The 20880-nt window shown below is 35.5% G+C and overlaps 1 protein-coding gene across 2 annotated transcripts in view; it reads right to left on the bottom strand.

Moving 5' to 3' along the window:
- MKLN1 (muskelin 1) overlaps positions 1 to 20880 on the bottom strand; it is a 185681-nt gene that overhangs the window by 108235 nt on the left and 56566 nt on the right. For both annotated transcript variants that reach the window (XM_060108841.1, XM_060108840.1), the window contains 2 exons: positions 6735 to 6877; positions 5370 to 5458 (listed from right to left, as the gene is read on the bottom strand). In XM_060108841.1, the coding sequence (XP_059964824.1) occupies positions 5370 to 5458; positions 6735 to 6877 (232 nt within the window). The remainder of the gene's footprint in view (positions 1 to 5369; positions 5459 to 6734; positions 6878 to 20880) is intronic.

Raw genomic sequence — 20880 nt, 5'->3', positions numbered from 1 at the left:
TTTGACGACTGTACGATTGGCGGGGGTCAACATCTCAACACAGTCAAACATATATGTGGTATATTCAATATGCTTTGGTATTATCACTTGGGAAGCTACTGTCTAGACAGCTAAACAGCTTAGAAGATGCTAGTACTTTTAAGGTCGGCTTCTGGAAGATCTTAAAAATTTAAGATTAACCACTCTGAAAGAGTGCATCTATTCTACTTACAGATTAATAAGTACACAAAGCACTTAGCACAGTAACTGGCACATGGTAAGTGCTCAATAAATGTTAGCTATTATTGTTAGCTCTTATTACTATATTAATTTTCTTCCTTTTAAAATTTATTTTTTTATTGGAGTATAACTGCTTTACAATGTTGTGTTAGTTTCTGCTGTACAATGAATACACTGTATGTATACCTATATCCCCTCCCTCTTGGACCTCCCTCCCTGCCCCACATCCCACCCATCTAGGTCATCACAGAGCACTGAGATGAGCTTCCTGTGCTTTATATTTATAGCATGTTCCCACTAGCTATACTTTTTAAATGTTACCTTTCCACATGCTCTCATGAAGGCCACAATCAGGGCACCTTCCCGCCGCCTCACCCCTACCCCCGCCCCCAGAAGACACGGTACTCATCCAGCCAAAGCTAAAGCTTCTCTGAAGCTCCCACACCCATCCAGGCTGCAAAAATCCAAAAAATTCATAGAAATCCTGTCATCCCTCTACCAAAAACCAGGACTCCTCCAGAATCCTTCCAAGAATCAGTACCTCCTTCTGCCTTCAAATCACCTTATTTCCTGATATAACTGTTATCTTGGCTATGAATCAAGATATAAACCTTTTTAGTCATCTATAACCAATACTCTCATCCCATTCAACTTTATGTTTTCAGTCATCTGATCTAATCTCCAACTGAGGTTTTCCCTTCCAAACCTTTAACTTGCTCTCTTGAATCTGGCCTCCCAATCAACAACTCTCCTTCTTTACTAAATTTTCTTTTTACTTACAAACCTTAGCCAAAACCAAGCTTCTTCCTAAGGCCAACTCTCAACTTCCACACTAAGCCCTATCAAAGATTTCACTCCAGCATGAGCCCTTTGGCTTTTTTGTGTGGTGAACCCCCTTTGGCTATTCAGTGAACCCTGTGACCCAATCCCTCTCAGATTTAAATGTAAAATGAAAAATACATAAGATTACAGAGTAGGCAAACTGTATTGAAATATAGTTATAGAAATAATGAAGATACAAAATTATGATATAGAAATATATATGCTTTTTTACTAACAAATTAATCTAGTGGCAGGTCTAATAATTATCATAATTTCAAAGTTATGATATTTGCCACAGTGTAATGTGATGGGAAATATTTATAACTTCTATCTGTGACAAGTCACAGGTATTGCTAATACTATGAGTTACTGCCTATATTCATAATTGAAGGAAATGCTAAGTACATTTGTTAGAGGTTAGACACCACTAAGATGTAACTTTTCCTCCATTAAGTTCACACAGCCATTGATTAATCCCTATAAACTGCTGTACAATAAACTCAAAAAGTATATATACGATGTCTCTAATGAGGCAAGCAGTTTGCTTGTTGCTTCTGAAATCTGAGGAGTCTGAAGACAGTTGCTATCCCCTAGGATTTTACAATCTACCTGAGGAAATAAAACTTACATATATCACACAGTAAAAGAACTCAACATTCGTAAAAAGACAGACTTAAATTTGTATACCATCTCTACATTCTACTACCTGTAAGGTCTTGGCCTAATCATTTAATTTACCTCTAAACTTCAGTTTCCTCATCTGTAAAGTGAGTGTAATAATACCTATTTCACAGAGTGTTAGGCAGATGCTTCATAAACAATATCTATTATACTATTTTAAAGCAATACAAGCACATATCCAAAAGCATATACCAAATACTATGTCTTTGATCCATCACTTACTAGCTATGTACCCTGGGACACATCATTTGACTTCTACTCTCATTTTCCTTAACCAAAAAAGGAAAGATTTTTACCTTCCAGTATAGTGCTCAAATGAGATACCACACGTGAAAGCACTTACAAATGCAAAAACAATAAAAACATATAAGAAGTTCTAAATAATGATTGCTGAAATGACATGATGGTTCAAATTATATTTGTGCATGTACTTTTTCTATAGTACTTAAAATATTACATGTAAGAAGGCATGTAATCAAGAGCTCTATGAATATAAATATATAAAAAAGAGACATTCAAAATGAAAATATTTCCTTCATAAATATGATCTTAAATTAAAATTCATAAGACTACCACTCATCCACAAACTACAAAAGAACTCAAGAAAATGTCCAATATAGCTACCTATCCTATCATTAGACAGAGAAAGTATTATCATACTCATTTTATACAAAAGGTAACTTAAGAAAGGAAAGTAAAATTTACTTAAAGGTCAGTTCAGCTATGCTGGCACTGTGGATTATCCACAACAGATCTTAAAAACCTAACCCCTGCCATGCAGTAAAAATGAAGGCTCACTTTCCTTGTTAATTTGTAAACAAACTTACTTAAATTGGGTCTAAGCCAAATTTAATGAATAAGCTATACTCTTTATAAATGCAAAGTATCATATTTAGATGTCAGTGCATGATTTGCAGATTATCCGCTATTGAGTTAAGCCTTGCTTCTGTTCCGCTCCATTACTATGAGTAACTGAAGGCTGACTATATTTAGAAATTGTGTTGTTTAAGAATAAACTTTTTTTTTTTTTTTTTGCGGTACACGGGTCTCTCACTGTTGTGGCCTCTCCCGTTGCGGAGCACAGGCTCTGGACGAGCAGGCTCAGTGGCCATGGCTCACGGGCCCAGCTGCTCCGCGGCATATGGGATCTTCCCGGACCGGGACACGAACCCACGTCCCCTGCATCGGCAGGTGGACTCTCAATCACTGCGCCACCAGGGAAGCCCAAGAATAAACTTTTTTTTTTAAATAAAGCAAGATCTTTCAAACATATCATTATAGAACATAAATGTGAAGTATTCAAACACATTTTTTCTTTTAAGAAAAATTCCACCAATTTATCCCAGCCAGGTAAACAAGTATCTGTGTGAATCACCACCAAAAGAAAGCTACACATCACTTTAGTGTTTTATCGAAATTATTTTTAAAGAAAACATCAAACTAAAAAAACTAGTTTAAAAACATCAAACTAAAAAAGGCCTAACACAGGCTTTAAGTTTCACATTTTCCTTATTATTAAAAAAAAACAAAACTTATCAAGAGAACGTGGGGAGAAGGTTGAAAAGCAAAAACACTGCAGACCACTATTAACATTTTTTAACAGAAAAGTGAGAAATATGAAGTTATCTAAATATTAATACCCTAAATATCAAATGAGTTAATAAGTGTCTTCAATTATTTGGAAAGTTCTAGTTAACATTTTGCCTGAATACCATAAAACTAACCCACCAGGGTCAAGTAAAAAACATCATCATGCCCTACAACTAGAAGGCTGATAGAAAGGGCCGGAAAGAGGTCCAACTTCTTGTTTTCAGGCATCTGAATGTCTAACTAACTGATCCATAAGAGACCTCTGTTCTCTTATAAATTTTTTAAGGGAAGAAACTATTCAAAATCCTTAAACAGACTTTTATTCATAGTTCTAATGAATAATATTAGAGGATTAAGAACTTTAGAAGCAGTAGTAGTAGATATTTTCCTTCAAAGAAAACTAATGACTATAGGAAATGTACCCCAAAAGTTCAAATAAAAGAACTTAAAAAAAAAAAAAAAGAACATTTCATTTTGCATGACTAAGCAATTAGAGGTTGAATAAGTACTTTAAAATTATGAAATCTAAATTTACTACATGAAAATATAAGATATTTTCACTGCTTCTACATTTGGAATGTAAAATCATAGAATTATTCAAGCTATGCAAGAATCTATAAGAAATGGGTGGTCTGCATACTGAGGAAAGAATTACTCATTAGCATGAAAGAAGAAACAATCAAGAATTTATTTTAAAAATCTGCTTGTTCCGGGGCTTCCCTGGTGGCACAGTGGTTGAGAGTCCGCCTGCTGATGCAGGGGACACGGGTTCGTGCCCCGGTCTGGGAAGATCCCACATGCCGCGGAGCGGCTGGGCCCATGAACCATGGCCACTGAGCCTGCGCGTCTGGAGCCTGTGCTCCGCAACGGGAGAGGCCACAACAGTGAGAGGCCTGCGTACCACAAAAAAAAAAAAAAAAAAAAAAAAATCTGCTTGTTCCTAAATTCTCATAGGTAAACAGGATACAGGTTTTTTATTTACAATTAATTATAACAACAAAGACTATATTTATAAAAGAAAGTAACACACCAAACAGCCCAATGATTCTAGAAATAGTTTCCCCTCTATAAATAGTCTTTATTAAGATCTCAGATATTCTTTTCGTCTAATGGATCTTTTTGACTCAATGAAATGAACAGGCCAACTCTTGATAGACTGGGAAACAATGACTATGGAGCTGGTCCTTCCAAAAGAGGAATTTTCTCCCAAATCAAAACATGGGATTCTGGCTTTTTATTATCATTCTTAAAGGGATATGACTCACCTTAATCTCAATTTTAACATAATATTTTCAAAGGTATGAAATATAGATGGAAACTGAAAGAGTCAAGTCCTCAACCTTCCTACCTTCTAATTAATCCATCTTATAGATAAACAAAATAATCCTAAAAACACTAGTTTTGAGGAGGCATTACACATACTTTCTTAACCTAAAACACTTGCTAATAAATAAACACAATAAATGCTTAGGTACCATTTTTCAAACGTTACTTTGAAACTTATTAATGGGTTATGAAATTAGTTTTATTAGTTTGACCAACATTATCACACACACAAAAAATGAAATATGAAAGAAAAGAATAGAAAATAACCATAATATATGGCCTTAAGGAATACGTCAATATTTGGTTTTAGAATGATGTAACTTCAGAACTGATAAACCTTCCATAAAACAATCAAGGCAATCAAATCCATATATCTCATAAAATGAGAAAGTATTTAGAAAAGGTTCTAAGAAACTTTCAAATGAGAAAGTAGAAAAGGTTCCATTTGAAATAACTGTCACTTAGTTACAGATTTATAAAGTAGGGGGTCAGCCAAACAGTAAACATTTTGGGCTTTGTGGGCTAGGTGGTCTCTTGCAACTACTCAACTTTGCCATGTAGTGCAAAAGCAGACAAAGACACTATGTGAACAAGTGGCATGGCAGTGTTGCCATAAAATTTTATTTAAAAAAAAAAAAACAGGGAACCTGCAGGATTTGGCCCACAGGCTGTAGTTTGATGACGGATGGTATAAAGAATTTATTTCTACTCCAGAATGCTGGAAACCTTACCTATTTTAATGAATCGACAAGGAAACATCTGTTCATCAATTTTATGCTTCAAGGTAAATGTTTCTTTGTTATAATCATTCTTTAAGCCACTGTGAAAAAAAATAAGGTTATCAAATCTGATTTCATAATTTAGTAAATGCACTAAAACACAGATTAATATCATACTCCGATTTTAAGGTCAACGAATGCTCAGAATATATGACAGGGACGATGTAATGAAGTAGTTGAACATGAGAATACAGGACAAAACTTGTACATTCACATCAACTGCACTATACTGTATTCTCTTAATTAAATGAGGGCTAATGAAAAAATGTTGTGTTAAAGAATGTGACTACAATACATGAAGATGTGTGACGAGACCTAGTGTCCCTAACGTATAACTGAATACAATATAAAATATTCAAGCAGTAAGAAGAAAATTTAAACAATTCATACTCATATCTTACAACTTAAACAGAGCCAAATATTAGAATCTGTCAAAGAATTAAGTTATTAAATTCTGACTAAGATGCCAATGTTCCTTTTATAGCTGAATAAATTTTCAAAGACAACCTTACTCTGTTGGTTTAATAGCATCTGCTTTTCCTACATAAAAATAAACCCATATCACTTCTCTACTTAAACAACTTCGGCTGACTCAAGTATTTATGGGAAAGTCACTTACCGTCAGGTTGCCTTATATTCTGATATACTTTCATGACTTAAATGTAGTTTAGACGTAATACATACTTATATAAAATATTGTGCTAAAGGGACACACCATGTCACAATTATATTCTAAAACTGCATGGCTTTATTTGTCCACTCCATCTTCTATCCCATTTTTCATCACCTAGAGGGCAAATTAACATTCATTCCTGGTGATCTATGTTGTCAAAACTCAAATTTACTGAGCTCCTTCCAAGAGGTAGGCACTGCAGTAGGTGCAGCCACATACTTTTACTCTGTTTAGTTTCCAATTTATACTAAACTCCCAGAATATTACTTCCAGATTAGGGCACTCAATCTTAATGTTCTGGACAGATTCTATATTTTTACATCAAGGATTACAGCAAAGATTTTTATTATAGCTGAGAGGTATATGTGAAGTCATTAACAATTCAAAAATAAGATTGAAAAATAAGAAGTAGAAAAATACCCCCAAATTTTATTCTTTCTGCTTTGGTAACAATATTAATTAGTATCTGGTGGGGAAAAGTTAACTAAAGCACAATATTAAAATAAGGCACTAGAAATAAAATAGTAGAAATACTCTTCTCTCCTTTGCAAGAAAAAACAAACCATGCAGATTTAGCTACAAAGAGACTAAACTAAGACTGCAGATTGTTTAGAAACTCTTTCCTCCCCATAATCATAACCCACCTGGACAATAGCTCTGTCATGTTTTCTTCATTCATTCCACCAAAGACTTTAAATTTCTTCAAATTGCAGACATGAGTTTTCTCATATTTTCCAAATGTGATATTCTGGACTATAGCAGGCCTTTCAAGCTTCAGAATCAAGTACTACAAAAAGGAACAACCAAATTATATCCTCCTCCATTTAAAACAAATCGCTAGACAACATGAGTAGTTAAAATTTTGGCCAGTTAACTCAAGAACGTATAATGTTCATCCTGTCCATCCTACACTGGCAGATTTTTTATTTTTATTTTTTATGCTAAAGGATAGTATGCAACAGTCAAGCTACCATAACATCACCACTTTCTCCCAGGAAACTACATCATTCTCAACAATGTAGATGAAGGAGGGAAAAAAGGACTGGTGAGATAACTTCTAATCAAGGAATGACATTCAGTAAGATATAACAGACTATGAATAATGAAATAAAACAAAATTAGAATGCAAAAGTAACAATTACATATTCTCACTGACTACACTTCAATAACAAATTCAATGTTCAAAACCAGTGGTAAAATTTTAAACCTAGAAAAAAACAGATTTACTATTCACCCCTGCCAATTTTATAAATTAAAAAACTCAGACCTACCATAGATATATCTAATATAGCTCAAGTTTTGCTATTAAACACAGGATAAAATGGCATCAGTTCATTAGGGAACACATTTTACATTATGCAGGCTGTCTTCAATTATAAAAATTAAGAAGGAAACTACTACTTGTCAAAAATGGAGAAAAAGCTATTTAGAAAACAACTCATGTTATGTTGGAGTGGCTTCATGCTTCATCATAATGGGTAATACTCATGATAAAGGAGAATAGAATGAAGTTGGTGGTCCCACTTTGTACCATACACAAAAATTAACTCAAAATGTATCAAAAGTGATCCAAAATCGAACCAATACAATCAAACGTAAGACATAAAAGTAAGAGGTAAAACTATAAAACTCTTAAGATGAAAATAGGGGTATATCTTCATGACTCTGGATTTGGCAATGGATTCTTAGATATGACTCCAAAGTACAAGCAACAAAATATAAAATAAACTGGACTTCATCAAAATTAAAGTTTTGTGCATCAAAGGACACTATCAAGAAAGTGAAAAGACAACCTACAGAGTGGGAGAAAATACTTGCAGAAACGTATCTGATAAGGGTTTAGTACCTAGAATATATAAGGAATTTGTACAAGAAAAAGACAACCTAATTTAAAAATGGGCAAAGGACCTCAATAGCCCTTTCTCTAAAGAAGATAAACAAATGGCCATCAGGCACATGAAAAGATGTTCAACATCATTAGTCATCAGGAAAATGCAAATCAAAACCACAATGAAATATAACTTCACACACACTAGGATGGCTATAACCAAAAAAACCAAAATAACAAGTGTTGGCAAGGATGTGAGGAAACCAGAACTCTTATACATGGTGCAGACAATGTGGAACACAGTTTGGTGGTTCCTCAAAAAGTTAAACATAGAATTACTACATGACCCAAAAGTTCTACTCCTCGTTAGTTATATAATAAAAATAAATGAAAAAGGTATTCAAACAAACACTTGTACATGAATGTTTCCAGCAGAACTATTCACAATGGCCAAAAGATATATACAACCCAAATGTCCATCAACTGATGGATGGACAAACAAAAAGAGAGTGTCTGCACAATGAAATATTATTTAGCCATGAAAAGGAATGTAGTACTGATACATGCTACAACATAGATAAACCTCAAAAACATGTTAAGTGAAAGAGGTCAAATGCAAAAGACCATATATTGTTATGACTCTATTTACATAAAATATTCAGGTAAATTCATAGACGCAGAAAGCAGGTAAATTCATAGAGGCAGAAAGCAGATTACTGGTTGCCAGGAGATGGGTTAAGGGTGAAAGGAGAAACTGCTTAATTGGTACCAGGTTTTCTTATGCGGTAGTGAAATAACTAGATAGAAGTGATGGCTGTACAACATTGTGAATGTACTAAATGACACTTAATTGTGCACTTTAAAATGGTTAATTTTATGCTATGTGAATTTTACCTCAATAAAATAAAAGAATGAAGCTGGTGGTAACATAAAAGATGATGATATAATTAATATATAGTGAGTACTAACTCCCTTGTCTGACAAATTACTCAGATTTTTATGTGTATTATCTCATTTTAATAGGAGTAGGAGGAACAAGAGTAGTATTTTAATAACAATAATCATCCTCTTCATCCTCATTTAAAAAATTCTGGCTTAGAAAGGCTAAATAACTTACTACAGTTACACAGCTAAAAAACAGCAGAGCTTAGATTAAAAATCAGTCAATCTGCAAAGGAGGCAAGAATGTATAATGGAGAAAAAAGACAGTCTCTTCAATAAGTGGTGCTGGGAAAACTAGACAGCTATATGTAAAAGAACAAAATTAGAACATTCTCTAACACCATATACAAAAATAAACTCAAAATGGATTAAAGACCTAAATTTAAGACCGGATACTGTAAAACTTCTGAAAGAAAACATATGCAGCACACTCTTTGACATAAATCACAGCAGTATCTTTTTTGGATCAATCTCCTACAGTAATGGAAATAAAAACAAAAATAAGCAAATGGGACCTAATGAACCTTAAAAGCTTTGCACAGCAAAGGAAACCATAAACAAAACAAAAAGACAATCTACAGAAAGGGAAAAAATATTTACAAACAATGAGACCAACAAGGGGTTAATTTCCAAAATATACAAACAGCTCATACAGCTCAACATTAAAAAACCAAACAACCCAATCAAAAACTGGGCAGAAGACCTAAATAGACATTTCTCCAAAGAAGACATACAGATGGCCAACAGGTACATGAAAAAATGCTCAACATTGCTAATTACTAGAGAAATGCAAATCAAAACTGCAATGAGGTATCATCTCACACTAGTCAGAATGGCCAACATCAAAAAGTCTACAAATAGGGCTTCCCTGGTGGCGCAGTGGTTGAGAGTCCGCCTGCCGATGCAGGGGACACGGGTTCGTGCCCCGATCCCGGAAGATCCCACATGCCGCGGAGCGGCTGGGCCCGCGAGCCATGGCCGCGGAGCCTGTGTGTCCGGAGCCTGTGCTCCGCAACGGGAGAGGCCACAGCAGTGAGAGGCCCGCGTACAGCAAAAAAAAAAAAAAAAAGTCCACAAATAATAAATGCTAGAGAGGGTATGGAGAAAAAGGAATGTTGGTGGAAATGTAAATTGGTACAGCCACTACGGAGAACAGTATGGCGTTTCATTACAAAAAACAAAAACAGAGTTACCATATGATCTAGAAATCCCACTCCTGGGCATACATCCGGAGAAAGCTATAATTTGAAAAGATACATGCACCTCAGTGTTCACAGCAGCACTATTTACAATAGACAAGACATGGAAGCAACCTAAATGTCCATCGATAGATGAATGGATAAAGAATGTGGTGTGTGTGTGTGTGTGTGTGTGTGTGTGTGTGTAATGAAATATTACACATCCATAATAAAGAATGAAATAATGCCATTTGCAGCAACATGGACAGACCTAGAGATTATCATAAAGTGAAGTAAGCCAGACAAAGACAAATAACATATGTTATCCCTTATATGTGGAATCTTAAAAAAAAATGATACAAATGAACTTATTTACAAAACAGAAATAGACCCACAGACATACAAAACAAACTTATGGTTACCAAAGGGGAAAGGACGGGGAGGGATAAATTAGGAGTTTGGGATTAACATATACACACTACCATATATAAAATATATAAACAACAAGGACCTACTGTATAGCACAGAGAACTACACTCAATATTTTGTAATAATCTATTAAGGGAAAAGAATCTGAAAAAGAATATATATATATATATATATATATATATATATACACACACATATATATATATATAACTGAATCACTGTGCTCTACATCTGAAACTAACACAACACTGTAAATCAACTATAGTTCAATTAATAAAAATTTTTTTAATCTGATTTTGTCTGATACTGTTGGTTGGCTGACCCAACCTCCATTCTCAATCCAGTTTTTCCTAGCCACCTTCCAGCCAAAAATAGACACATGGTAAAATTCTGGTCAATGAGATATAAGCAGAAGTTTGTTGTGGGATAAGTTTTGCTTTTTGAAACAAATGCTACCTCTTTACTATCTGAACAGTTACATCTGTAACATCCACTGTGCAACAATGAAGAAAAAGATTAAGAGAATCTCACAGATAGCCATCTCTGAGCCACTCAACTTTCACCAGTAACTGCCTAACTCTAGTTTCCTTGTTTGTGGCAGGGACAGAGATGGGGTGATGGCGGGAAAGAAACTCTATTTGTTTAACCCACTGTTATAGGACCTCCTATTATTTGGTGCTAAAAGCATTCCTACTGATTCACTAACCCCACAGTCGAAACTTTATTTAATGACTACACAGTAACAACTGTTTAGGTTTATATGAGGTTTACATTCTAAGCAGCTATTAAGATTTCTTTATTATAGAAATTGCCATAGGAAAATTGAGATTGCTATTCTTAAGTTATTAATCCTTTTTATCCATATCAAATTAATAGGTATGGTAATATGATTTCTGGTAACTGAGTTTCTTAAGAATACAGCTGTATGTTAGAGAACAGACTACACAGCTAGGCAAGGGACTATTTACATCTCTTTGTCTTTCTCATGAACTCCCACTTCCTCCCATCCCTTCCTCCTTCTTTCTCTCTTTGGTCATTCTTTAAAGTCTCAGTTTACAAGTCAGTTTTCTCTGATAACTGGTTAGTTAGATACAATGTTGTAACTAGTAAAAATGGATCTTTATACAATCTGTTATATACCGTCCATCATCCCACATACAACACCTCTGAATACAAGAGAAAGCATTTGTCTATATAAAATTTTATTTATAACCAAATAGGATTTTGTTATTAAAAATTACATAAGTAAAATGTAAATTCTCTAACTGAAGTAAAGCACAATGATCTGAAAAATACATTCTAGGTAAAATGTTTAATGTTTAATCACATTATTGATAAATTTTATAACTTCATTTTTAAAACTCCTGGGCAGCGAGGCTGAGTACTATTACTATTAAACAGTGTTATTCCATAGTTAAAGAGGTTTCCATTACTTTTAATTTGGAGAAATAACTGCTGTAGATTTAGTAATAGAAACTGTAAAAAAAAAAGTCATTAAGAATGAACATTTTAGAAAAACTATTTTAGATCCTTTATTATCAACCTTTAAATTCTGTATATGTGAATATTAATAAATTAATTTTAAAATAAAACATAATGACTTACAATCTCTTTATCAAAGCAGAGGGTAGGCTCATAGAGGATCAAAGAACTATCTATCACATGGTTCTTAATTTAGCCACAGAGTTAAGAAAACAATGAAAAAATTTAATGTTCAAAACTGTTCACAGGGCTTCCCTGGTGGCACAGTGGTTGAGAGTCTGCCTGCCAATGCAGAGGATACGGGTTCGTGCCCCGGTCTGGGAAGATCCCACATGCTGCAGAGCGGCTAGGCCCGTGAGCCATGACCACTGAGCCTGCGCGTCTGGAGCCTGTGCTCCGCAATGGGAGAGGTCACAACAGTGAGAGGCCCGCGTACCGCAAAAAAAAAAAAAAAAAAAAAAACCCAAAAAACTGTTCACAATTTCAGCCCAAAGAGATTTTTTTCAGCATGAAAAACAATTTAAAAATCATTTTTAACCATATGGATGTTAACAATTTATAAGAAATAAAGATGATATAAAGGAGAAATGGATGATCTATCAGCATCCATTAGATTAGATGGATCTATCAGCAAAAGTATATCCCAGGAGGTGAGTGTTAAAGGATGAGACAGAGTGCATTAGTTTCCTCAGGCTGCCATAACATATTACCACAAACTTGGTGGTTTAAAACAACGGAAATTTATTCTCTCACAGTTCTGGAGCCCAGAAGTCTGAAATCAAGATGTTAGCAGGACCATGTTCCCTCCGAAGGCTCTAAGAGAGGATCCTTCTTTGTCACTACCCGTATCCAGTGGCTCCTGGTGTTCCTTGCTTGTGGTAGCATAACTCCAATCTCTGCCTCCATCTTCACATGACCTTCTTCCTAGTGTCCCTCTGTATTTTCTCCTTTTCTGTGTCTAATAAAAACACTTGTCATTGGATTTAGGGTTCACCCTAATCCAGGATGATCTCACTCTAAGAGCTTTATCTTAATCACATCTGCTAAAACCTTTATTTCAAATAAGGTTACATTCTGAGGTTGCACATCTTTTTGGGGAGGGAGGGGCACTAATAACCTACTACACAGAGCTAGCCAGGCAAAAAGGCTTATGAAAAATGAGTTATAGAAGCTGTTAAAAGGCCAGCATGGTTGGAGCCTAGTAAGCAAGGTGGAGAATGGTAACGTTGAGATTGAAGAGGTAAGCAGTTACCACATCATGCATTATAAATTATAAATGCAATGGAATCCATTAAGCACAATGGAAAGCCAAGATCTGATTAACATCTCTCTCTCTCTCTCACACACACACACACACACACACACACACACACACACACACACACACAGAGTCTGCCTTGTAGAGAATGGATTGGAGGGACTGGCAGATGAGTTAGGATAGTTACAATAATTCTGACAAGAGATGACATGAAGGAGACTTGAACTAAGGTGGTGCAGAGATAAAGAGGATTAGACAGTTTTGACATATATTTTGGAGAGAGAATGAATGGGGTTAAGTGATAGCTGGATATAGGGAGGGGAGAAGGAGGTATCAAGATGATGATTTAGTTTCTGACTTGAATAACAGGGTAGTTGAAATATCATTTACTCTGATGTGAAGGACTGACAATGAAACAGGCAGCATTAGAACAGGAAATGACACCAGAAAAGTCCAGACTGTATATCTATGTAAATCTCAGACTGTGTAATAAATCACCCAGTGTCTTAAAACAATAGTGATTTATGATTTCTCATGATTCTGTGGGTTCAATGGATAGTTCTTCCACGATATCTCCTGGACTTATTCATGTAGCTGTATCAGCTGGGGGGACTGGACTTAGTTGGGGTAGAAAGTGGGGGAGCTGGACCTAGCTGGGATGACTGGGTCCCTCCATATAGGCTTTTATCCTCAAGAAGGCTAGATGGGCTTTCTTCAGAGCAAGTGGTCTCAAGAGTTCAAGATAGAGAGAACAGAAGCTACAAGGCCTCTTAAGGCCTTGCTTAGAAGTTGCAGTAACAATTCCATAGAATTTTCTGTTGGTTAAAGCAAGTGACAAGGCCAGCCAAGATTTATAAGGTAGGGGAACAGACTGCACCTCTTACTGGAAGGAGCTGTAATATGTGACCATATTAAGAAATTTGGACTCTATTCTAGGAGAAGTAGAGAAACATAAAAGTGTTTTAAGATATGGGAAACAATAAAATTCAATACCCATTCAGGATTAGAAATTCTCAGAAAACTACAAATAGAAGAAAGTTTTCTCAAACTGACATAGGACATCTATAAAATATCCATAGCCAGCATCATACTTAATGAAAATTCCCCCTAGCATTGGGACATAAGAAAAGTTGAGGCTGGGGAGTCACAGAAGGGGAGGAAATATTTGCAAACCATGTATCTGATAAAGGACTTATACACAAAACATACAAAGGCTCTCAAAATTCAATAATAAGAAAGTAAACAAACAAATGCTAAAATGGACAAAGCTTTGGAATAGACATGTCACCAAAGAACATTTAGAGAGGCAAACAAGCATATGAAAAGATGGTCAACATCAATAATCATTTTTAAAATGCAAATTAAAACCACAAAGACTTGTTCATTAATTTTCAATGCATCTTTATTTGTAATTGCCAAAAGCTGGAAAACAATCCAGTGTCCATCAACAGATAAGTACATAAACAAACTGTGATATGTCCATATGAGAGAATTCAGTTGGGCAACAAAAATGAATGAATTATTGATGCAAACTACAACATGGATGAATCTCAAAATAATCACTTTGAGTGAAATAAGTCAGACAAAAAATGCATACCATATTTCTCCACTTATATAAAACCCTAGAAAATGCAAATGAATCTACAGTGAAAGAAGTGTGGTACCTAGAGATGGGGGATGGAGGTGAGTGGAAGGGATTAAAAGAAGACATGGAAAACTTTGGTGGTAATAGACATGTTTAGTATTTCAGGAGTGGTGGTATTTTCAAGAGTGTACACCTATGTTCAAACGTATCACACTGTACACTAAAAATACAAAGTTTATTGTATGTCCATTATACTTTAATAGCTGTTTAAAAATAATAAAAGTTAGTGTTAAAGAAATGAATAAGCAAGTCACAGACTGGGAGAAAATATTCACAATACATAACTTACAAGGAACTTATACCCAGAATATATATAAACAACTTCTACAACTCAGTAATAAAAAAAGAAAACAACCCCACTTTTTTAAAGGAGTGAAAGAATTCACAAGAAATATAAATGAACAGCCAGTAAGCAAATGGAAAGAAGTGCTTAATATAAAGAGTCATCAGGGAATTATAAATTAAAACCATTTTATACCACCAATAAACACTAAAATTAAAATGTGTGTCAATGCCAAATGTTGGTGAGGCTATGAAGCAACTAGCAGTCTGATAATTTCATACAAAGTAATGTACAGCTGACCCTGAACAACATGGGTTTGAACTGCACAGGTCCACTTACATGCAACATTTTTGCAGTAAATACCTTAGAAAATTTTTTGGAGATTTGCAACAATCTGAAAAGACCTAGAAATTTGAAAAAAACTGAAAAACAGACAATTTGGAAAAAGCCTAGAAATATCAAAAAAATTAAGAAAAAGCTACGCAATGAATGCATAAAATATATGTAGATACTAGTCTATTTTATCATTTACTACCATAAAATATATACAAATCTATTATAAAAAGTTAAAATTTATTGAAACTTACACACACAAACCCTTACAAACTGTATGTGGTGCCATTTGCAGTGAAGGGAAATGTAAACAAAGTTGCAATATTAAATCATAACTGCATAAAATTAACTGCAATATATACTATACTACTGTAATAACTTCATAGCCACCTCCTGTTGCTATTGTGGTGAGCTCAAGTGTTGAGAGCATCTGCCTAAAATGCCATGTGATGCTTATCATCTCCATGTGAGCAGCTGTCTCTCCAGTAAATTGCATATCACAATAAGAAGTGATCTCTCGCAGTTCTCACGTATTTTTCACTGTTTAGTGCAATACTGTGAACCACGAATAAAACCATGAGACCCATACAAAGCGCCACTCGTAATGCTGGAAGTGCTCCCAAGAAGCAAAGTCATGACATTACAAGAAAAAGTTGAATTACTTAATATCTACCACAGATTGGTGTCCGCAGCTGCAGATGCCCACCATTTCAAGATAATTGAATCTCAAGTAAGGACCATTGTAATAAAAGAAAAAGAAATCCATGAAGCCATTGCTATAGCTATGCCAGAAGGCACAAAAACTTTGCAGTTTTCGTGAAATACCTTTTAATCTTATTTTGAAAATGTAGCTTTTATGTGGGTGCAGGATTGCTATAAGAAAGGCATTACCTACAGACTCTAATGATTCGAGAAAAAGCAAAGTCATTACATGACAACTTAAAGCAAAAGGAAGGTGAAAGATCTAAAGCTGGAGAATTTAATGCTAGCAAAGGATGGTTTGATAATTTTACAATAGAAAAAGGTTTGGCTTAAAAAACATCAAGGCAGGGCCTCCCTGGTGGCACAGTGGTTAAGAATCTGCCTGCCAATGCAAGGGACAAGGGTTTGAGCCCTGGTCCAGGAAGATCCCACATGCTGCGGCGCAACTAAGCCCATGAGCCACAACTACTGAGCCTGAGCTCTAGCCCGCAAGCCACAACTACTGAGCCCACGTGCCACAACTACTGAAGCCTGCGCGCCTAGAGCCCGTGCTCCGCAACTAGAAACCACGACAGTGAGAAGCCCGTGCACCACAACGAAGAGTAGCCCCAGCTCGCCACAACTAGAAAAAGCCCGCGCACAGCAATGAAGACCCAACACAGCCAAAAATAAATAAATAAAAATTTAAAAATGTCAAGGTATCAGGGGAATCAGTGCACCAGCCAACCTAGAGGCAGCATATGAGTTTCCAAATGCCATTAACAAAATCACTGAGGAGAAAGAATAGCTGCCTAAACAAGTTTTTTTTTCCCCCGTACGTGGGCCTCTCACTGTTGTGGCCTCTCCCATTGCGGAGCACAGGCTCCGGACGCGCAGGCTCAGAGGCCATGGCTCACGGGCCTAGCCGCTCCGCAGCATGTGGGATCTTCCCGGACCGGGGCACGAACCCATGTCCCCTGCATCGGCAGGCGGACGCTCAACCACTGCGCCACCAGGGAAGCCCCTGAACAAGTTTTTAATGTGCCATATCCTGGGGAAAAAAATGCCACAAAGGATATTTAAGGAAGGAAGTGAGCACCAGGATTTAAGGCAGGAAGGGATAGGCTGACTCTACTATTTTGTGTAAATGCAGTCGGGTTTATGATCAGGACTGCCCTTATCTATAAGGTTGTAAAACAAGAAGGCCTGGGCGAAAACCCTTTTTCTGGATTGGTTCCATTGATGCTTTGTCTTTGAAGACAGGAAGTGCTTTGCCAGTAAGGGACTGCCTTTTAAAGTTCTTTTGATATTGGACAATACCTCTGGCTACTCAAAACCCCGTGAGTGCAGTGTCAAAGGCATCAAAGTGGTCTACTTGCCCCCAAACACAATGTCTCTAACTCAACCTTTAGATTAGGGAGTCATAAGGACCTTTAAGGTTCATTACACATGGTACTCCATGGGAAAGACTGCCAACGCTATGGAAGAAAACTCTGATAGAACATCATGGAAGTCTGGAAGGATTTCACCAATGAATATGCCATGGTTATTGTAGAAAAAGCTGTGAAAGTCATTAAGCCCAAAACAATAAATTCCTGCTGAGGAAAACTGTGTCTAGATTTGTATATGATTTCACAGGATTTATGACAGTCAATCAAGGAAATCCTGAAAGAGATAGTTGATATGGCAAAAAAGGTAGGGGGTGAAGGGTTTCAAAATATGGATCTTGGAGAAATTCAAGAGCTAACAGACACCACACCAGAGGAATTAACAGAAGATAACTTGATGGAGATGAGTGCTTCCAAACCAGTGCCAGACGATGAGGAAGAAGACACAGAAGAAGCAGTGCCAGAAAACAAACTGACATTAGACAATCTGGCAGAAAGAAGGGTTCCAATTATTCAATACTGCTTTTGACTTCTTTTACAACATGGACCCTTCTATGACATGGGCACTAAAACTAAAGCCAACAGTGGAAGAAGGATTGGTACTATATAGAAACATTTTTAGAGAAATGGAAAAGCAAAAAAGTCAGAAATTACAGTGTATTTATGTAAGGTTACACCAAGTGTGCCTGCCTCTCCTGCCTCCTCTTGGAACTCCTCCACCTCTTCCACCGAGGCCACTCCTGAGACAGCAAGACCAACCCCTCATCTTCCTCCTCCTCCTCAGCCTACTCAACATGAAGATAACAAGGATGAAGACCTTATGATGACCCACTTCCACTTAATAAATAGTAAATAATCATCATGCTGTACAATTAATAAACCTCTCTGCTGTATATATGTGTGCGTCGTCATGTGAAAATTTAGTAAGTGTACAGCAAGAACTATATGAAACGTTTCTGTGTCATCATCATTGCCTAAGTATTCATTGTGTAGAACACCATGTACAAGACTTGTATGGAAGTGGATAGCCTATCCTTACATAGGCATAAGGTGACTGACATTTTATACAAAATTAACAATGTTAGTTTTCTTACTGTTGGATAACTTTGTTTTCAAATGATTACATTATCATACAGTATGCTCCCCTCTCTCTAGTAATTGGAAAAACCGTCAGCCTATCATCACAGGTAAGTAGTTTTTGAGAAAATGTTAACAATGTTTCCAAAACTGTATTATGAATATGACTATAATACTGTATACCATAAAAATTTTATAACAACTCATTCATTAGTGTACAGGGTAGGGTACTGTGAAGCAACTGTATCAATTACACTAGACTACCAGAAATCAACCATATTGCTGCTTCTTCATTATCAATGCATGAATAGCTATACCTGTAAATAAATATGAATTTCTTTTCCACATTTACCTTTTCATTTTTAGTGTCTAGTGTTAGTAATACATATAACATCTACAGTGTTTTGTATCATGTGAGACGGATATTGATGTAGGTACCGACACACAATTCATCTTGTACACAGACAACATACAACATACACTTATGATATTGATAAACATAGTACAGTACAGTAAATGTACTTTCTCTTCCTTATGATTTTCTTAATAACATTTTCTTTTCTCTAGCTTATTTTATTGTAAGATATAGTGTATAATACATATAACATAAAAAATACGTGTTAACCGACTATTTATGTTATCAAGAAGGCTTCAGATCAACAGTAGGCTATTAGTAATATTTGTGGGAGTCAAAAGTTACATGCAGATTTTCAACTGCATGGGGGTTGCCACCTCTTCACATTGTTAAAGGGTCAACTGCATCTCTACCTTATGATGCAGCAATTCTATCTCTAGATATTTACCCCAAATAAGCGAAAGTATGTATTATTTTTTAAATCTTATAAAAGAATGTTTATATAAGCTTTATTCATAATCACCCAAAACTGAAATATTGCAAATGTCCATAAACAGGAAAATGGATAAACAAATTGTGGCATGTCCATAGAACAGAATGGTATTCTGTAATGAAAAGATATGAAATATTGATGCACATAAGACATGGACAAGCATCCCCCCACCCCAAAATTCCGAGTATAAAAAGCCATATACAAAAGAGTATATATATACTCATTTCTATTAAATTTTAGAACTGGTAAATCTAATCTACAGCAAAAGAAATCCAAACAGTGGTTGCCTCTGGGTAGAGGGTGAGTAAGGATTCACTGGTAAGGGACAGAAAGGATCTTCCTGACCCGATGAAAACATTTTGTATCTTGATAGGGGTGTAAATTATATTAGTGTGTGCATTTTTCAAAATGGATACTATACACTTAAGATTCATGTATTTCACTATATGGAAATCATATTAAATAAAAATGTATTATTCAAAACATACAATGCTCTTTTCACACACTTGGGCAAAATACCATAAAGAAACTTCATAAATTTACTGGTATCCTGTTTCCACAGATAGAAATTACATTGAAATGCATATATTTTCTACTTTCTTCCTTACTTTGCAAGTAACTCTTATTCCTATAATATTCTTGTTATGGTTCATCAAACACAGAAAGAATAATGTAAGTGTACTGCAAAAGCTGTAACACACACACACATACGCCCAACTGTATTAAGTAATCACTAAAGTTTTTTTTGACATGCAAAAGCAGAATGCCTGCAGTTCGTTAAACAACTTTAACTGCTCTCTCTCTAGCCCCAGAAAGCAAAGAATATTACCTAATACCATACTTTTATTTAAACTACCTTAGAAGTTTACTACTTCTAAGAAGAAGTCTACTATAATTGTAGTAGAAGAATTATGATCTAACCTTTCTTAAAGCAATTATCAAGACATACGTAACTGCCTGTACATTTCAACCAACCCTAGGGTATTCCCCAGCCACCTTGAAAGACATATTTTCCATGGCAGTATCAGTAACTTCTATAAAACATATCTGATGTGGGAGAAGCGTGAAATTACTATCTTAAAGTATTTATAGGGTTTTCATTCATGCTACACTTACTCCCTCCCAGTACAGAGAGAGAATCCAGAATCAACAGCAATGTTTTCTCATTAGGTCTAAAAATATTTGCTCCCTACCACAATGAAAATGGCTTTCATTTTTTTCTGTTTATATAAATTATAAATATAAATTGAAAGTGAGAATCAAAAGAGATAAAAGTATAAGAATAAAATTGAAAAGAAATTTAAAATTACCTAAATTCCATTATCCTGACACAACCACCACCATTTTAATGATGATTCATTTGAACTCTATGCACACACTCACACAGACACATACTTTACATAAGTTGAATATCAAAT

This window comes from Mesoplodon densirostris, chromosome 9, assembly GCF_025265405.1.
Source record: "Mesoplodon densirostris isolate mMesDen1 chromosome 9, mMesDen1 primary haplotype, whole genome shotgun sequence".
Classification (NCBI taxonomy): Eukaryota; Metazoa; Chordata; class Mammalia; order Artiodactyla; family Ziphiidae; genus Mesoplodon; species Mesoplodon densirostris.
This window is presented reverse-complemented; position numbering and strand designations above follow the sequence as displayed.